This window comes from Lissotriton vulgaris, chromosome 2_1 (assembly GCF_964263255.1).
Source record: "Lissotriton vulgaris chromosome 2_1, aLisVul1.2, whole genome shotgun sequence".
Classification (NCBI taxonomy): Eukaryota; Metazoa; Chordata; class Amphibia; order Caudata; family Salamandridae; genus Lissotriton; species Lissotriton vulgaris.
In genome coordinates, this window is record NC_141687.1 from 177,534,625 (window position 1) to 177,554,593 (window position 19,969).

Genomic DNA, 19,969 nt, shown 5'->3' on the forward strand with positions numbered 1-19,969 from the left:
TGGAGTGATGCTGGACAAACCACCCTGCTGCAGCAACCTAATGCACTGAGTTTTCCAACAGACTGGCGCTGCTCCTACGAAAAGAACACGAAAAGGTGAAAATAATGGCCTTTTTCACTTTGAAGTCATATTTGTAAAGAATATCAGCGTTCCGCTCTTATTTTTCCTCTCTGCATAAATATACTGGATTAAAAAAACGGAAAAGGCCACTTGTTATGCTAACTAATTTACAAGTTTATTCTATGCTAAGGTTGCATCCCCCGCTCAGTAGTTTGTATTTGTGATTTCTCTTTTATCTACTTCTCTGTTACATCACAATTCACTGCAAGCGTTGTCCCTGCATGCAGTGTGCATCAAACCACGTGCACGCTGCTTACACCAAACAGTCCGTCTGTTGGGCACTACGCTATGCAGCCCGCCTGCATAAGAGGCAGCAAAGCACACGTGAGCAACGGGTCCTGCTAAGTGCCAACACTATACTAATATGTTATAGATCATAAGCGGGCTTTAGCTTTATAATTTTTGCTGCTAAAGCTTTTTTAATGTATTAAAAGGCGTGTGAGAGGGCTTCTTTGTTCTTCCCTGTTTGGTGTCTGATATCACTTTGTTGATACCCACAACAGGACTGATCATTATACAGCATGCATCTGCAACCACCGGTTAAAATTAAGCACTGGCTGGAATGGTGTATTTTCGAACCCTGCCGGAGCGGAGCAGACTAAATCCCTACTATCCCTTTTCTGCCACCACGCTTCTACAGAATATTAACAAGCATTTGCAATGCAATAGGTCTCGCATTTACTCGAGTTTAAGCTATTTGCCATTGTAAATGACAATGTATTTTATTTATGTTTTAAAAACCAAAATAAAAGGCGTAGCCATTTACAATGCCAATAGCTCAAACGTGCGTATCTGCAAGACCTTTTGCATTGCAAAAGCTTGTTCTAATTTCAGATTAATCTTCCACTCATGGAGGATGCTCTGTCATTCCATCTTCCACATTTGTCTCCTGTACTATGGCCTCTCCCATCTCATGTCTCCCTCTATCACCGAGATCCGATCTCCTCTGTCATCAGTAACAGCCCCTCCGTTTCCTTTGTTCATGGTTCCTGTGCTTGTTCGGCCCCAAGCTCTTTCTTTACCCCCTTTCTCCTTATCTTGTCTCTCAAAGGCTGCACTGCCATCTTCGTCCCTCTGCTCGTTGGATGCCGTATCCATGCCTGATGTGTTCTTGTCCACTGCTGTCTTCCCTTTCTTTACTCCTTCCTCTCTCGGCACCTAAATGCGCACCACCAGCAGTACCCATAGCTGTCGTTGTCGTTCCCAAGCCTTCTTGTCCTCCATTGCCTGCACCTTTCAGGCCTGCCAAGTATCATGCATCAGGTGTGACGCTAACGCATTTCAGTGTGGTGTTCCCGATTCACCGCACTGAAATGCATTGTCATGCATTTTGCCACTGACCACATGGGTTGCCCACTTGACGTTGTACTCTTATCACAAAGGTACTCCTTTCATGAAAATGTTTAAAATGCACGGATCATAAATTGAGTCATTTTTGATGCAATGCAAAGAGGACAAGTAAGTCCACCCTTGCCTGTAAGCTTTCAACCAGTCTGCAGTTTTATTTGAGAGTACAAGACATATGTGTAATGAAAATAATGGCGTTATTTAATGCATGTTTATTAACTAAGCTGCCTGCCTGCCCTTAAACTACAATCACGCAGTCTGTCTCCTCACTGTAGTTTCAGCTGGTGAGTTACCGCACTACTCGAACTCATTTTTGGTGGGGGTTAGGTAGACTTGGAGCCACTGTCATCATTGGTGCATTGCAACTGGTGTTACTAAAATACTGCCTGTGAAAGACTTATTTAATGTTTAATATCATGATTACACATTTGTTTAACAATACAATCAGGTTAAAAGGGCACTAGGTTAGTACCCTTCAATTTCAGGTGCTCTGCAGCAGTTTTAAGATGATCTTCTTAGAATTTTTCATTGTTCAAATTAGTTTAATTTCTGTTATTTAAATGTTTCCCTCGTCTTCAGTGCTTGTTTTTGCTCGCAAGAGAGTGTCACTCATAGTTTTTGAAATGCCACTCATAATTACACTTAAATTATGAAAATGTCCACATCGCAATCTGAAACCTTGGCAGCTATGACCTTTTTCGCTCTCTTCTTGGTAGCCAAGTTCTGTTTCCTGTTGCACTTTCTTCCCTCCTCTCTGATCTCTCCCGTTCCTTCATCGGGTTCTGTCTCCTTGTCCCCCACTCCTGTCAGCACTGCATCCTCCCCCCTTGTATACCTGTTCTCGTGCATCGTGCCGCGCTTTCCACTGTTTCTGTCAAGGCTGAAATGCCTCAAATCTCTCCAGTTGCAATTTCAGTTTTAGTCGGCCTGCCCTCCTTCACATCTTCCTGTGCTGTCAATCACAGTCTGAAAACAAAAACTGGAGCAAGTTTACCCATAAGGTATTTTCAAATGTAGTTATTCTCTTCAAATGACCACGCGCCTCCTGGATTACCGTCTTCTCAGACACTAGACCGCCACCCTCAACTGCTGAGGCGTAAAGTCGAGCATTGCAGGGAGTTGTGTCTTGATGGTGGCTTAGTTAAGTAGTCGACTTTAGTACTTGGAGATCTAACCCGTCTTCTCCCCTTGTCCAAACCGGGTGATCCTGAGCAAACCACCTTCAATTTCCTTAGTCCCTTATCTGCCGATTTGGAGGGCGCTTAGAAAACAGTATTAGCCCCTATGTCAAAATGGGCATTTGTGTTTATTAAAAGGATGAGGGGGAGATGAGCTGTATGTGACACGGTTAATTGCCTACTTTAATTTGGTTAATGTGGGTATCATGCCCTGGATGTCACCCCTTCCCCCCCGCCCCCGCCGCCCCCTGCATATGTCGTGCCTCTTTCAGGACCAGCGCTTGTTCTGCGCCCCGCACCTCCCGCAGACCCGCCGTGGCCCGCAGCGGCGGCTGCCCCAGTGCACTGGGCGGACGCTGCGATGCCCGGGGTCAGACAGGCACAGCTGGGCCCTCCCTGGCGGGGGCGGGGCCGGGTGAGGCAGCATCCCTGCCCGCTGGAGCCCTGTGCCAGTGCCGGCTGCCGCTGTTCACCCCGCACATGGACCCGCGGATGCTGGACGCAGACATGGCCTCCGAGACTGAGCTGCAGGTACGGGTACGGGTGTCTGTCCGGCCCTCCGCGGGGGCGTGCGGCTGTGGGGCGTGTCTGTATGCCGGGGGCGTCTAGGCATGGGAGCAACGGGAACTGAGAAGGTGCGAGGACCAATTGACAGGGGGTGAGAGGGGATGGGGTGTAATTAACGGCAAATCCGCGGAAGCGGGATGGATAGTAAGGCAAAGGGCAGCGTGGGGCACTGGTACGTCATTACCATACCTCGGGGTTTTACCCCATGGCAGATTTAACACACTACTTCGAATTTTGGGATCAGGGTCGGGGTCCTGGTATCCCACAGCCCTCGGAATGAGGTCTAAAGTACTTAACTCTGAATCAAATAATTCGCTAGAGTGTGGAGGCCGAGATTAAACGCCTCTGCCTTTGCCTCTCCCACAAGACTCACACCTACAAACTCACCCTTGTCCTCCCAGAGCCTTTAACATTCAATGCAGCAGGAAGAAACTTTCTGAAAGTTCACAGACTGATCCACTGTCTAGAAAGCCTCATCCTTTTATGTGCTCGTGCGCACTTCTAATGTCTACACAGCAATATACATGGCTTGTTGAATGTCAGACCTTCTCAAAAATGCCTCTATATCTGAGCAGCATTTGTTAGCCTCGCATGTATTTCTCCTGTTCTGTAAGGCGTAATAGGTGACCTTGAATAATGTGCATCTGGAAAGCAATTACATAAAGCCCTTTACCTGAGTGTTGCATTCTCTCGGTTTTATGTCCCCGTCGAGGCGAGAAGCCACAGCTTCGAGGTGCTATAAGATTCCAGTGTATGTCATCCTGAGAGGCTGCACTGCTCTCCCTGCCCTTCACTCCAGCGGCCGGCCTCGACTGAGGCCCTCTGGAGCCCTCCTTGACGTCCCTGCTGATGGGGGCAAGGTTACATCACCAGCACCAGGGATGTCGCTTCGGGGGCATGATTGGGGTGTTACACCCCCAAATAAATGTATTTATTTATTAAATGGTTTGGTAGAGCAGCTTTCAGTCCGGTATAATAATGTGTCTGTCTGGCTGTCAGACAAAAACACACACCCATACACTCTCATCTCTGTTTTGAAGGTCTTAAAACAACATGGTTATCTTACAAAATATGTGTTTTAAGTGCCTTTAACAATCGACAGTCCTTTCCCCTTCCAATTCTTAAGCCCCCCATACACTGTTGCGCATATAATGATTAACATGATATGCCAGCCTGGTTGTTGAAACCCCCCCTCCACCCCCCCTCCTCCTACTGACCAAGCCACGCCCCTGTACATCACACGCCGCGTGCAGCAGGCACGTGGCCCCTGGTCCCTCCATGACCGCCCAAGCTGTCTCAGAGGGAGCGATAGGGGAAGAGGGATATTTGGTAGGGTGGTACAGGGCACTTAAAGACATAGGGCCTCATTTATGAAAAGTGACGCATCGCTGCGTGAAAACAGCGATGCGTCACTTTTCACTGCGCACTCCTTGCGACACCAATGATGCGTCATAGCATCATGTCGCAAGGACTTACAGATACGTCAGTATTTCTGACGCATCTGTAAGCGCAAAAGTGACGCATTGCTGGAGTGTGTCACAAAAGTGACGCAACTCCAGCAATGCGTCCTTTCACATGGGGAAAGCCCCATGTGAAAGGGCTTGTGTCAGTCTTACGCCTGCTGTGAGGCAGGCGCAAGATTTTGACGCAACAGCATCCTAAAAGTGACGCAGTGAAATCTCATAGATTTCACTGCGTCACTATTACGAGGCTTTTTGCGGGGGAACGCCCCCTCTGCATACATTATACCTGACGCAGGTATAATGTGGCGCAGGGCTTTAAAAAGTGACGCATCTACTTAGATGCGTCACTTTTTAAATATGGCGCAACAAGGCGATTTTGTACGCCGCTGGTGCGTCACAAAAAGTGACGCGCCGGCGGCGCAAAACTGACGCAAGGCCTCATAAATTAGGGCCATGGTGTGGCGGGGCCTATCGTGGTGGCCCCTGTCTTCCTAGGGGGTGGCTTGCCTCCTGGGCTCCTCGGTTGCCTCATGTCCCGGTCTCAGTACTCGTAGGCACTTTACTTTATGCCTCTTTGGTCTGGTGCGGGCACCAGGCATTCCTGCCGGCTAGAGGCTTCCATTCTATTGCTTGTTCGCACTTCTCTTCTCTGTAAGGTGTTCACTCCTGTGTTTCTTGCCTCATGTGTGGTGAATGCCTCTTATTGGTCCTCTTCAGGTGGACCGTCTCTCTTTTGGGCGCACCCTCAGTGCTTTAATTGGGCCGGCACTGTCAGGTACTGCGTACCTGTAATTCTGTATTCATGGAGTGAGAGTGCCAGCACTTCTCAGGCGATGTGCAATGCTTTTAATTGGACAGTACAGGCACTTCCAAGAAACAAGTAGGTACTCTGGTTTCGGGCACCCGCACTTCTGTTTTGCTACTTCAAGCCCTGCGCACTTGCATCTAGGTGCACCCCCTGTTCTTTGCACGTACATTGTTTCTTGCTTCATTTCTCTCCTGGATGCTTCCTGTCTGTTCTTGCATCCTTTGTCACTTTAGATGTTCATTGCCTCTTCTTGTTTTCATTGTATTTACTCTCTTCTTACACCCCATATGTCTAGTGCCTCGTGGGGTTCCATGTCTCCCCTAGGTCACTTCATGCCGTGTTCAGTCGTGTATGCTCTTTAGCACTCTGTCCAGCTTTTTGTCACTCTCTTCTTCTGTTCCTCATTCTGCTTCTTTTATGCCCTCCTCCTGCTCCCTCTTTGCTCACTGTCTTTCCCTAACCGTGCATCTAGGCGGCTGACATCTCTTAAACTTCCATCTTTGCCCTCTCTCCTTCATTCTTACACTTTTCTCTCACTTTCCCTGATTTGCTCACTCCTTCTCGGCTTACATCTTGCTCTCTCTCTTCCTCTTATTCTCTTTTACCACTTTATTTCCTCTCTTGCCCTCTATCACTCTTTCCTTCTCTTGCTCACTTTATATTTCTCATTATTTTCCATTCATGTTTTTTTCCTGCCCTTTTATTCCCTTTCTTTTTTTAACTGTTGCTTACTCTTGATTTGTGTTCCCTCTGCTGTCAGATTTTATCATTATCTTATCCTGTAGGCCTCTTCCTTCCCTGCTCGTAAGACCACTCTCCCCTGTTCCCTGTTCTTCCTCAGTCCTGTTCTTCCTCGGGCCTCTCCTGCTCCCGGTTTCCGGTTCCCACTCGTGTTCCCTCTCTGTTTTTGTGTCCATGACTCGAGCACTTTTGTGACCTACTTTATAATAATCTAATTGTGTGTTCGCCGGGCTCCTGGCCTTCACCTTGTATCTACTCACGCCTTCCTGTGGTCGCTCCCAGACAGATGTCCTGCTCTGGGCACAATGCGGGGACTGATCACTGGTTACAAGTTAGAGCTGCGTCCTTGGCTTACGTGGGGTTTAGAGTCGGGTCTGGGCCTTGGAAACGGAACAATTGGAAATTATCTTCCAAGCGCTAATATAGTCTCTCTCTCTCTTTCACTCTCTCTCTCTCTCTCTCTCTCTCTCACACACACACACACACACAATCTCTCTATTCCTTTCGACCCCTCTTCCTCTTCCTCCTCCTCTTTCTTTCTTTCCTTCTTTCTTTCTTACTTTCTTTCTTACCTTCTTTCTTACTCTATTTCTATCCCACTCTGCCCTTCTCTTATACTTTCTCTCGTTCACCCCCTTTGTCTACCATTTCTCTCGCTCTTTCCCTCTCTTCATCTCTCTCTCATTCACGATACCAATCTGGCTTTTCTCTGTTCCCCCCTCTCTCCGCCCCTCTCTCTTTTTCCCACTGCTTCTATTTTCCCATCTTCTCTATCTCACCTCTCTCTATCTCTTCCTCTTCCAGTTCACTCTATCTATTTACCCCCCCTCCGCTGATGGCTCTCTCTCTTTCCCAACACCTCCTTTCATCCTTCTGTGCTGATGCTGAAGACCCAGTCCCCGATTGGGACCATCAATAAACAAGGCACTGCATCAGGCACGGTGAGACTAGCTCGAGTTATGATGACTCTCTGTTTAGGTCCAAGTCTTGCTTATGACTTCTTGGGGAACGTCTGAAAGCTTTCCTGAGAATGCATTCCACCCATCGATTACCATTGGCTTTGTGGTTTGTAACTTACATTATCTTGTTTTCCATTTGCTTGCTTTACTTGTTTTAGGCTGTTCTGCATGTCTTTGACCCTCCTGTGGAGCAGAACCTGTTAACTGTATTCTTCCACAAGAAGTGCTTTCTTTCTGTAAACAGGCCTTTAAACTTTGTTCTTATCTTGTCACATTTGCTGTGTACTCAAAGACAGAGGTCAAATGCTAGGCTCTGGCTTCAGAGGTAGCTTGGTGTTTACTTTTCTTTCTCTGACTACAAAGTGAGAGAACTTATCAGACAGTCTGGTGGTGTGAAAGGAAAGGTTTTTTCTCCTAGCACACAACAAAATTATAATGTACGTAAATAAACTGCGCACATATTTCAGAATATATAAAAATTAGGAAAGCACAAATGAAGCAAATTTTTTTGTAATTGTGAAGTATGCTGTAAACAAATATTTTAATATGATCTAAACATACCAGGACATTAGGTGATGCCACTTCCACACATTATCGTTTGTGCGCTGTGTAGTTTTATCAGTAAAACTGTCTATGCAAATTTAACCCCTCCCATGCTGATGACGAGCTCAGCTCGTCATCAGCCACGGTGCTCGTGTGCTGATGATGAGCTGAGCTTGTCATGGCCGCTAGAACGCTCACACACGGGGATAATTCCCCTGCTGTGCTGAGCGTTCTAAGGAAACGGGTGTGGCTGTGACAAGCTCAGCTCGTCATGAGCACACGCGCCCCCCAGCATAGCGGGGGAATAACCCCAGCAGTTAAAGGGTTAATGGCCATTTCAGTTGACAATATGTTGTCTGTAATAAAAGTACACTACAACACTATGCACACTCCACTATTTCACTCCACCACACTCTACTCCACTCTATGCCATGCCACCATGCACCACTTCATAACACTTTACGCCACTCTCCTCAATGCCACTTTACTCCACTCTACGCTACTCTACCATACTCCACTCCACACCACTCTACTCCACTCTACTCCTCTGCACTCCACTCCACAACACTGTATTTCAACCTTGGTCGCTATAAGCCACTCTACTCCACTCTATGCCACTACACTGTAGGACACTCTATTGTATTCCACTCTATGACACTCCATTCTATGACACTCTATGCCGTTCCATTGTACTATACTCCACACCACTTTACTCCTCTTTATGACATTCCACTCTACGCTACTCTGCTCCACTATATTCTATGACATTCTACGCCACTCCACTCCATGCCACTTTATCACACTCCAGTCTGCAACACCCTGAGCCACTCTGACACTCAATGGCATTCCACTCTATGCCACTGTAAGACACTCTACTCTATACCACTCAACTCTAAAAACCCACTACTCTACGCCACTCTACTCTACGCCATTCTATGCCACTCTCTGCCTCGCCACGCCATTTTACTCAACTCTACGCCACCCCACTCTATGATACTTTACTCCATTCTGTACTACACCACTTCACTCTACTACACACCACACTGTGGCACCCCAATCTATGCCACTCCACTCCACTCTATGACATTTTATTCCACCCTACGCTATGTCAATCCATGACACTCCACGCCGCTCCACTCTATGCTCTCCAATCTATGATACTCTACTCCAGAGTACTCCACTCTATACCTCTTCACTGTACTTTACTCTATTTCACTCTACGCGACTCCACTCTGCAGCACTCTACACCACTCTATGCCACCTAACACTAAGTCACTCTACTTCACTCTATGTCACTCCACTATACAACTCTACTGCACTCGACACCACTCCAATCTACGCCACTGCAATTTATGACACTCCACTCTATTACACTTTATGCTCTCTTCGCCTCTCCACTCCACTCTACTCCACTCTGTGAGACTTTATTCCACTCTATGTTATGCCACTTCACTGTGTTCTACAACACTTTACTCCACTCTACGTTACACCACTCCACTCTATTCTACGACACTTTATTCCACTCTACACTACGCCACTCAACTCTATTCTACAACACTTTACTCTACTCTACGTTATGCCACTCCACTCTATTCTATGCCACTTTACTCCACTCTACGCCCCTCCACTCTACAACACTCTGCAACATTCTACACTGCTCCAATCTCAGTTTTATGCTCATCCACTCCACTCCACTGCCCTCCACTCTACTCTTCATCACTTGACTCCACTGTGCCACACTTTACTCCACTCTACTGTATGCCACTCTACTCCACTCTATGACACTCCACTCTGTAACACTCCTCTCTGCACTATTCTACAACACGCTGCTTTACTCCACTCTGACACTTAGCTCCCCTCTGCAACACTTTACTCAACTCTGTGCTACACCACTCAACTCTATTCCACTCCAATATATGACACTCCTCTCCACTTTACACCACTTTATTCCACTCTACGCCACTTTGTTCCACTCCACTTTGGCACTCCACTCCACTCTGTGACATTCTACAACACACTGTACTCCACTCTACAACACTCTATGCCACTCTGCTGTACTCTATCAAATGCTACTGTAGGCTACTCTACACCACTCTACTCTGCTCCACTCTTCGCTATACAACTCCACTTCATGCCACTCCACTCCACTCTACAACCCTCCACTCCACTTTAGGACACTCCTCTCTCTGACACTCTACTCTACGCAACTCTACTCCACTGTATGCTACTCCACTCTACTCCACTCCTCGCTACATTATGCCTCCCCACTCTACCAATTTCTATACAACTCCACATAGCATCACCCTGCTCTACTTTGTGCTCCTCCACTCTACGCTTCTCTACACTACTCCACTCTATGCCACTACACTCGACTCAACGCCACTCCATGACACTCCACTCTGCTCCATGACACCCCACTCTACTCCATGACACTCCACTCTATGACACTCCACGTCACTCCTCGCTACTCTATGCCTCTCCACAACCCTCCGCTCCACTCTATGCTCCTCCACTCCAGGCCACTCCACGCACTCTCCTCTATGCCACTAACTTTGAATCATTTGAACAACAACCATGCTGGTGTACAACATGGCTAAACACATTGGCAAAGCCAATAGCTCTTGCATAGGTCAGACCTATTGACTTTCTTACTGCTTGTTATGCACAAGAAAAGTACACAATGCAGCCACTATGTAGAATCCACAGGTGTTTGTGAGCTGCCCTTCCATAGATACATCTTTATCAAACACAAATCGAAGGGTTGTAGCTGTAAGTGACAATCTAGTAAGAGACTCCCCTGCTCACTGCCATAAGCAGCCCTAGCTTTAAAACATTTCGTCTTGAGCCGGCCCGGCTAAGATGAACTCCGTCTTACTGGTATTCGGGGCATACCATCTCCTCGGCACTCCCCAGGCATTTATGAGTTTTTATTTTACCCAGTTAGTCCAACCCATTCGCAGTAGTGCTTGCAAGGCTGTAGAGGCGACAGTCCCTGGTGCAGTAGATGACAGTCAAATGCTTTTGTAAACTGTGCTGCTACCCACGAGTGTGTGTCCTGGCTCTGGGCTACAACCTCAAAAACGACCCAGAGAGAAACAATAAGATTCCGGAAATAGCCCTGTACTCTCTTGCTTCTGATTTCAACATTTCTGACTGGCGGGTGCTTTTCATGTGTTTTTGGAACTCACTGCTCAACGGCTGGGAGCTTGACACTGCTAAGTTTGTGGTTCATATTGAACCTATATTCCACATAGGTGACTATTGTCCCCATGTCCAGGCCATGACATAAATGATGGTTGGTGGTAGTTGATATAAATGGGATATAATTGGTTACATGCCTTTTTATTCCCATCCCAATTTCGGGAGGCTGTCTCCTGGGCTACTTTGGTAAATCTGTGATGTACTGTGGCTGGAACGCCTCCCTTCCCTCACAGGGTGGGATGGTGAGATGTGTGGTGTGTGTGTGTATACATATAAAATCCTTAATGGAACAGGAGTGCGCACATTTTTTGATCACACACCTTAACAAATATAGTACCTCTGGGAATGGCCAACGCTGTTACCTGAATAAAAATTGATGTGGTCAATTCCCAAATCCATGCACCGTGGTCACATCAGACACTGGGGAGGAGTGGGGTGAATCCCTGCAAGTGTCCCTGAAAGAGTGTCGGAGAATGCTTCACAGTCAGTTATCGTCCGAATTGCAGCTAAGGAAGTTGCACTTGACCCTGCGTCTTTCCCACGAAAAATCCAAATGCTTCACCCATTCCGAGTGGCTGGTTCATCTGCCCCAGCCACTGTTTGTGGATTGAGATCAGGCTGTGACTTGGCACAGATGCGCGCGCACTGATATAAGAGAAATGATTGGAATAGGGGCAGCAGGAGTGACTGACATCCTTTAGGATTCAGAATCAGTCTCTAGGACTGAGGACGCAAAGCCCCCTTATGCCTACACCGGAAGTAAAGGAGTTTGATTACCTTTTGAGCCGAGGCCCTGGCTACACTCATCCAAAGCACCCCGCGGGTCAGCTGGCTCCTGCTGAGTACTACCCCAACCGCACACTGCCTGGAGGCAGGAGTCCACCCACGACAAAAGCACGCCTGCCGCTGTCCAGCCCAAGCCCAAAGTTTGCCTTGTTTGAAAAGACCATCTGTATGTACCCTGCTGTCTCCGCGTTTCTCTGAAACAGTTTCTCTAAGTGCGAATGGGAGATTACAAGAAGCCTCATATTACTTCAGTAAAAGAATTGGATAATCTACTTGTGTTTCTGCCCCACTGTCAACCTCCAGGAGTAAGCCATGTCTGTTTGACCTCCCTAGCTAATGAGAGCTGAGCCCAATAGTTGACCTCATTGAATTTGCAGGATTGTCCCTGCCTCCTGAGTTTCCAGAGGAAGCCGGAAATACTTGTTAAAAGACATGTCTTGTTTCCACTGAGTTTCTCACGCCTCAGAGAACTTGCTTGATAATATAACATTCTGGCAAGTGGTGTTGCACTACATGCCACATGTGCCCACTCAGCAGGCGCCCCCCAGTGGTGACCAATCAGGAAGGTGGGGCTAAGGGTGTGGTTTAAGTCTGAAAATAAATTTATTAAAAGCGGTGACTCACAGAAAAAAACAAGCATTGGAAATGCAATAGGTCTCGCATTAGAAAAGTTGGAGCTATTGTTCTTGTAAATGACAAATATTTTATTTATTTGTTGGTTTTTAAAATAGCTAAATTGATAGCTTTGTCATTTACAACGCCAATAGTTATAATTTTCGCGAATGTGACACCTATAGCATTTGGAATGCAACATGTTTTGTATTTACGTGACTTAGATGGCAGCTCTAGTCGTTAGGCCACATCTCTAGAGAGCAGGAGAGTGCAGCAGGGGAGAGAAGCACAGCAATGCAATAGGTCTCGCATTAGGAAAGTTTGAGCTATTGGTATTGTAAAGGACACATTTTTTATTTATGTGCTTGTTTTGAAAATAGCGGAATTAATAGCTTTGTTATTTACAATGCCAATAGTTTTATCTTTTGCAAATGTGACTCCTATTGTAACACAATATGTGTTGTAGCACTGAGTGGTGTGAGGGTGAAGGGTGTGAGGGGGTGTGAGGGTGAGGGGGTGTGAGGGTGATGGTGAGTGGGTGTGTGAGGGTGAGGGTGAGTGAGGGGGTGTGAGGGTGAGGATGTGTGAGGGTGTGTGAGGGTGAGTGAGGGTGTGTGAGGGTGTGTGAGGGTGAGTGAGGGGGTGAGGGTTAGGGGGTGTGAGGGTGAGGGTGTGAGGGTGACTGAGGGTGGGTGAGGGGATGAGGGTAAGGGTGTGTGAGGGTGAGCGGGGGTGATGGTGAGAGGGTGAGGGGGGCTGAGCCAGCCCCCTGCTACGCTGCAGTATCCGACAGATCACATTTACTGGAAGTCTAAGGTAGAGTGAAAGAGAAACCAACAGCAGAACCAGACTGCAAAGCCTCAAAGGAGGCTAGGGAAATCCGGTGCCTTAAAGAAAGCCAATACTGACACTTCGGCAGTGTTAATGGCCTCCCTCCTTCAGAAAAAGAAAGGGTACCTGTTAAAAGAGAAGTATAAAAGCAGCGGCTGTTACTCATGAGACTTGTGCACCTTAATAATTTAATAAATTTTTATTCTTGATACTTTGCACTCTTGGATGCAGTTCCGGTTAGAGCACCGGTCGTCAATAGTAAACACTGGATGTTATGAAAGTGACGTTTACATGTTACTTCACCCCCCTGCTCTCCCCCACCAGCGAATACAGATTTACTCCCGCAGTCGATAGGAACAAATACTACCTTCCACATGCTTGGAATGTGCCTTGCTAAAATATCCAAATATCCACAAATTCACAGGTTCATATGCGTGCATCTGTTTTTTTAAAGCATCCTGTCCTACAGCACCCAAATCCCTGCTCTGGCAGTAGTTATACTCCCATGTAATACACTATGCCGTTTTAGGAGCGTGAAAGGGCACTTTATGAAAGGGAAACGAGAACCGCGCCCTCTGTGCACCAAGTAGCATTTTGGTGCGCACGTGGTTGCGTGAATCGGGCGGACAGTGCTTCAGTAACATACTCGCAAGAAAGCAAAAAATAGGGCGAAATTCTATTATTTTATGCGAGACATGGCGTCCCATAAATACATAAATTGTGTTTAATACATTGGTGGAGTCTGGCCACTCTTGCATAACCATGCTTTTATGGAGTGAAAGTTTAGAACAGGGCAGCCTAAAAACAGCTTTTTTACGCAGCAAATGAACATTTTTCAGCAAGGGAGCAGCTAAACGCAAGCAAAACAAAGCGAAGTGAAGTGTCAAGCTGTTTTAAGCGTTTTTTTGGGATAGTACCGACGTTGCGGCCAGCAGTGCTTCCAAAACATAATTTTAAGACAAGTCTTACACAAAAGCAAACTTAAAACGGTATGAAACTAGCACTCACAAGACAATGCATAAACGATGCGATAGTAAGATGGATAAAAGGTGCACAACCTTTACTGAAAAGCAAATAGGCTTCACTTAATTATTTTTAGTAAATCAACAAGAATATAAAGGAGACCAAACTACGACAGAAGGCAGAGAAGGGGAGGGGGGAGGAGAAATGCGACACGGCGGGCAGGGGAGGGGGCGGAGCGGGGAGAGCGGCGATGAGGGTGTGAAGCAGCAGGGGCCTTTGAAGTGAAGCTAAGCTTTACTTCAAAGGTGTGGGAGGAGTGCGGCTGGGGGAAGCTTGTGGGGCGGAGCGGGAAGAGCTGCTGGGGAACAGATGGCGATTTGATGATGTGCACGCGCATTTTAGGTCAATGCGCTTGCGCATTGACCTAAAAGCGCACGGGCACAGCACCAAATCGCCAGTTGGGTAAAGTCTATTTAAGTCCCTATAGTCTCGCTCTGCTCAATGCGCATGCGCATTGAGAGGCGATACCTAAACAGAAATTGGGATACCTAAGAAACTGCTAAGGAGACCTGCCCCATAAGGAAAAAATTGAAAAACGTAATTAGACCGTAAAACAGAGGTTTTTAGAATCGGTCTCGTGGCTACTCAGTTTCCATACTATAACATGTAGGTGCAGTCGTGAGCTCATGAGAATAGAAGCAGACAAGTGCCAAAAGTATCAGCAGATGAGCACAGTTTCTACAGAAACAAGTTTTTGAAAAATCCTGCCTTCAGTGCCAGGGTTGTGCCTTATCTGAAAAGCAGGAATTTTCAGTTAACAATGTGTAATGCGAAAAAGAAAACATGGTTATTACAGGTTACAATAATCAAGCATTATACAAGGTAATTCACATCAACCCGGCAAAGGCAACCAGCGTACCACTTACCATTTGTTATAATGGTCGCTGTATGCATCATCACCTGGCTTCAACTGAACAAGCAACTGCCACTGACACCCCATGCTTACCATCGTCCAAAATCCCACTGTTGTACTTGGCCCGCACTGCAGGATCACCCCCAAACCTTTTTTCCTCCTCTCCTCTTGTTTTCTGAAACCATTTTTGTTGTCTTTTAGGATTCTCTGCACTTTACCACTGCTGACCAGTGCTAAAGTGCTTGTGCTCACTCATTTAAACATGGTAAAATTAGTTTATACCCAACTGGCACTTTTAATTTACTTATACATCCCTTGTAAAGTGGTTCTACATATACCATAGGCCCGTAAAATAAGTGCTACTGGTGTGCCTGTAGCACTTATTGTGCCTCCCACTTAAGTAGCCCTTTAAAACATTTCCCAGGCCTGCCATTGCAGCCTATGTGCAATTTTAAACTTCAAATTCGACCTGGCAAAATAAGCCTTTTGCCAAGCCTAAGCCTTCCTTTTTAATACTTATAAGTCACACCTAAGGTTGGTCCTAAACAGCCCATAGGGCAGGGTTCAATGAACAAAAATAGTGGGATATGTACTTTTAAGTTTTACATTTCCTGGTTGTGAAAAATCTCTTACATTGATTTTTTACTAGTGCAAGACCTACATCTGCCATAGGATAACATTAGGTTACCTTATTGGATTTAGTAAGTACTAACTTTTGATTGGGAACAGGTAGAAACAAATTGTTTGGTTTCAAATGAATTGTAATGTAAAACCTTCTTTAATGGCAAAGTCTTATTTTAAGTCACAATTCTCAAAATACCACTTTTAGAAAGTTTGCATGTTCTTGTCCAAACTATTTGGTGCCTGCAGCCTGTGTCCCGGGTCACCCTTATTCTAGCCGGACAGTGAGAAAAAGTACTTTGTGTTGGTAGAATGGGCTATCCTGCCAGGATGGTAGGGGCAGAGCTGTACCCTGCACCACATACATTTTCAAGCGGCTGTCTCCAGCATACTCACAAAGACCATGACACCATTCCTTTTCACCACAGACATATTGGCGCTTGGAGAGGGGAGGAATTAACTTTCCAGAACCTGATGTGGGGGAGTCTAAAGGTTTCTCACACTTCAAATGCTGGCCCCAGGTATAAATATAGGACCATCAGACCAACTCTACAGTACACTTCTAGAGCTGTGGACATCAAAGAAGAAGGACTGCCGTGTTCCCCAGGGGACTGCCCCTGCTGCTAGAGACCTTCCTTGTTCTTCAGAGGACTGCCGTGCTGCCTATGGCCTGTCCTGCTCTCTAAAGGAAGAAGAATTTACCTTTTCTCTTCACCCCAGGCTAACCTGAATGACTCCAAAGGCCAGTTGTCCGACCTCATGTTCTAAGCTGCAGGGCCACAAAAAGCTCTAGAGGCCTTCCTATAACTGCCTGGTCCTGCTTAGAACTGCAACTGGACCTGCCTGAACCCTGCTGGCCTCTGCTGAAGTGAGTTCCTGATCCACAAGAGGTGTCTCCCAGGCCCTGCACCCTTGGCTAGGATCAGTTATGATCCTCCTGTGAGAACCTGAATTTTTTAACCCTGCACACCGGACTATAAGAAGGTGACGTTTTACATTGGAATTAACCTGGTCCCTGCATCCCACTCGCACTCCATTGCGGTCGGCCTGAACGTCTGACTTTGTCCCAGTCTAGCGCAACCAGATACCCACAGTTATTGCTTTCTGCTTCATGGTGCAGTTTTTACTAAAACCTTTCCAATTTTATATCTCCAGTTTTACTGCCTGGCTTTTTGTTGTTTTGGTCTTATGAAATTTTACTTTATTACATTTTACTCTATTTTTATAAATTGGTGTGGGTTTTTTCTTATGTCGTTTTCACTTTAGTAATGTTTGTGTGCTGCATAAATATTTTACACAGTGCCTCTAAGTTAAGCCTGACCGAGTTTGTGCCAAGCTACCAAAGGGTTAAGCAGAGGTTAACTTAGTGATTTTTGTGGTTCACCCTGACAAGGATTTTGGTTGTTGCCTGAGTTTGGCTTCCAGCCCCCTCAATCAAAAACCCAGTTTCCTACTCCTGCACAACACAAGTCACAGTATCAGGCACATTTTGTGTCTTGACAGCATGACTTGTAGAAGAAAGGGCAGCACGCGGAGAGTGGAAGACTCCCAGGCCCTCTATTCTTGTTCTGTGCTGGCAGCCATGTGGATGGTGGCACAAAGTACCCAGAGTTAACCCACTCCTTGAGCTTACTCTGCTGGTTTCATGCTGTAAATTGTGTTTCTCCACATCTCCTCTAAGTATACTAGATGTATCCACATAGTTAATGATCCAATTGAATATGGGCATAAGGAATCCTCGTAGAGAGGGTTCCCCCACAGATATAGTTTGGCTGTCTCCACCTTATAAATATGATAAATGTACTGCGTGCAAGGTTTCTGGAATCAAAATTCTCAATGCATCCTGTTACAGCTGTCCTATGGATCCTGGTCATAAGATAATTAGTCACGGGTGATATCCCTTCTTGATTGTCTGACTTGGCACTTTTTAGATCCAGCAGCAGATTCTTTATTGTGTCATCCAAGCTTCTCCAGATTCCTCTGTAAATATTCCAGAGGCTTCCCCCTCCTTACAATGTTGCAAAAAACTGGCTACATTTTTCTCCAAAAATACTTCTGACATTTATGCGTCTTTCTCAATAGAGGCTCGCAATTGCATGGTCCATTGGGGTTGAAACCCCTAAGCCCGTGAGCGAGAGTTTACCGACATTCAAGCCCATCCAGTCAGCTAATTTCGAGGCTTTATTCAACTCTGTAATCTGGCTTCCCCTTCTACCCTGCGCCGTCCCATGCCATTAGCAAGGCTGTGTCTGTTTTTTCCCTGGTCCTAAGAGACCTTCATAATCTGTGCATCCTCACAGCAGTAGTCCCCAATTCTTTAAAACAGTTGGTGGTTAAACCACTCCTGAAGAAACTGTCATTAGACCCTGCATCTATACAAAATTACCAGCTCATTTCTCTTTTCCCTTTACCATCTATGATTTTGGAGAGACATATCAATCGTCAAATCTCAAACTACCTTGAAGAGAAATAACCTTTGTGACTCCTTTCAGTCGTGTTTCTGCCATCACCACAGCACTGAGTTAGCCCTACTCGCAGATGTTGGAGTATTAAGAGGTACCCTGGATCGGGGAGGCACAGCTGCTTTCATCCCGCTGGAATTGAGTGCCACCTTTGACACTGTGTCCAATAACTCCCCCTAAAGCTGACTCCTGGACTGCTGAATTAACAGTAGGGCGTGCAATTGGTTTGCCTCATTCTTACAAGAATGATGCTCCCCAGTGTATGAGAAGCCTTTCTACTTCAAGACTCTTCATCTGGGTTTGCAGTTTCCCATAGGGATCCTATTCCAGCCCAGTGCTTTATAATATCTATGTCTGCCCTTTAGCCAACATTGTGCAATCTTTTGACTGTACCCTGGTCTCTGCTGCTGATGATACTGTGCTGGTCATCTCATTATCTTCGTACTGAAGATTAATTAACTTCGTAGTGAAGTAGTGTGGCTCACTGGTTAGAGGCGGCAGACCCGAGAGCAGAGGATGGCCCGGGACCAGGGTTCGATTCCCGGCGCGGCAGGTTTCTGGACCAGGGTCAGCGGACTCGATAATTCTCTCGCCTCAGTGCCCACTCTGATCAGCGATCACACTCGGCAACTCTGGGCATTAGCTTGCCTCATCTTCACTAACGGCCCCACCAGACCGCCGGGGATGCCTGGTCTCACCCTGGAGATACCCATTAAGGGACCATCTCTCAGGGAAGCCAGGAAGGGTTTCGCAGCGGTCGAAGCGCCTTGGGACCCTACGGGTAAGTAGTGCGCTATATAAATGCCCATACATTTACATACATTTACATACATACATTTACCAGGGTAATATTTCTGGGCAGCCGAGGAGTTGTCTCTCATCCTTGGCTATCTGGATGAGTGGCAGCTGTCTTAAGCTGAAGGGGGATGATGGTGGAAGTTATAATGATGGACAACATTCTATAGTTCTGGACTTCAGCCTGGTGGCCCGACACTCTTAGCCCATTTCCTTAGCCAAAGCTGACAATAAAATACTTGGGGATCTGGTTTGACGATAATTGACCTTTTGAATCTCACATCAAGAATCTATCAATCTGCTGATTCAGCCTTTTTAGGACTTTGAGAAAGGTTTTATGGACTCTGCACATATTTACCTAAAAAACAGTGGTACAGGCAATGAGTACCCCCTATCTGGACTATGGAAACATTTTTTATCTAGGTGACACGCAGGCCTTTGTTGAAACTATTGCAAATCATGCAGAATGCAGCTGCTCACTTTTTATTATGGGCCCCCAGATGCTAATCAGTTTACATCCATCAGGCTGATCTCCACCGACTCATTGTCAGAAAGCGTATTCAGTTCAAAGCCCTTTTCTTTGCCTTTTGCTCTCTAGTTATTTATTTATTGTATTTATGTAATGCATTTTTATAAAGCACAGACTTTACCCGAAGGTGTCAGAGCACTGTACAATAAAACCAGTTGCGTTACATGAGAGAAATGTTACAAAAAAGAATGTTACAAAAATAGCAGGACACAGTATCAAACACAGCAAGCAAGAGGAGGTAGGGAAAACATAGAGGGCAAGAACGCAAAATCGAACACAGCAATTTACAATGACTAACAAACTTCCTGGCAGGGTCTGAGAGTGAAGGAATTAGTCCTGAAAGTGTCTTTGGAATAGAAGGGATTTGAGGTCAGCTTTGAACTAACAGTTCCTGCATACTCGAGACACCTGATCAAACCTTACATTCCCACTGTTATGTTATGTTATGTTACCACACATTTACAACGCGCACAGCTACCCGGAAGTGTCCCGGCACTGGATCAATGAGTTCCTCCAACTGCAAACTGGCC

The 19,969-nt window shown here is 46.3% G+C and overlaps 1 protein-coding gene across 2 annotated transcripts in view; it reads left to right on the plus strand.

The window, feature by feature from the left end:
* Window positions 1–3,088: 3,088 nt before the first annotated feature.
* The window catches only part of LOC147729785 (septin-4-like), a 320,572-nt gene continuing 303,691 nt past the window's right edge, over window positions 3,089–19,969 (plus strand). The window contains exon 1 of one of the 2 annotated variants that reach the window (XM_086954688.1): window positions 3,089–3,176. In XM_086954688.1, the coding sequence (XP_086810814.1) occupies window positions 3,126–3,176 (51 nt within the window). In that variant the 5' untranslated portion in view covers window positions 3,089–3,125. The remainder of the gene's footprint in view (window positions 3,177–19,969) is intronic. The other variant, XM_086954689.1, reaches the window with a different exon arrangement.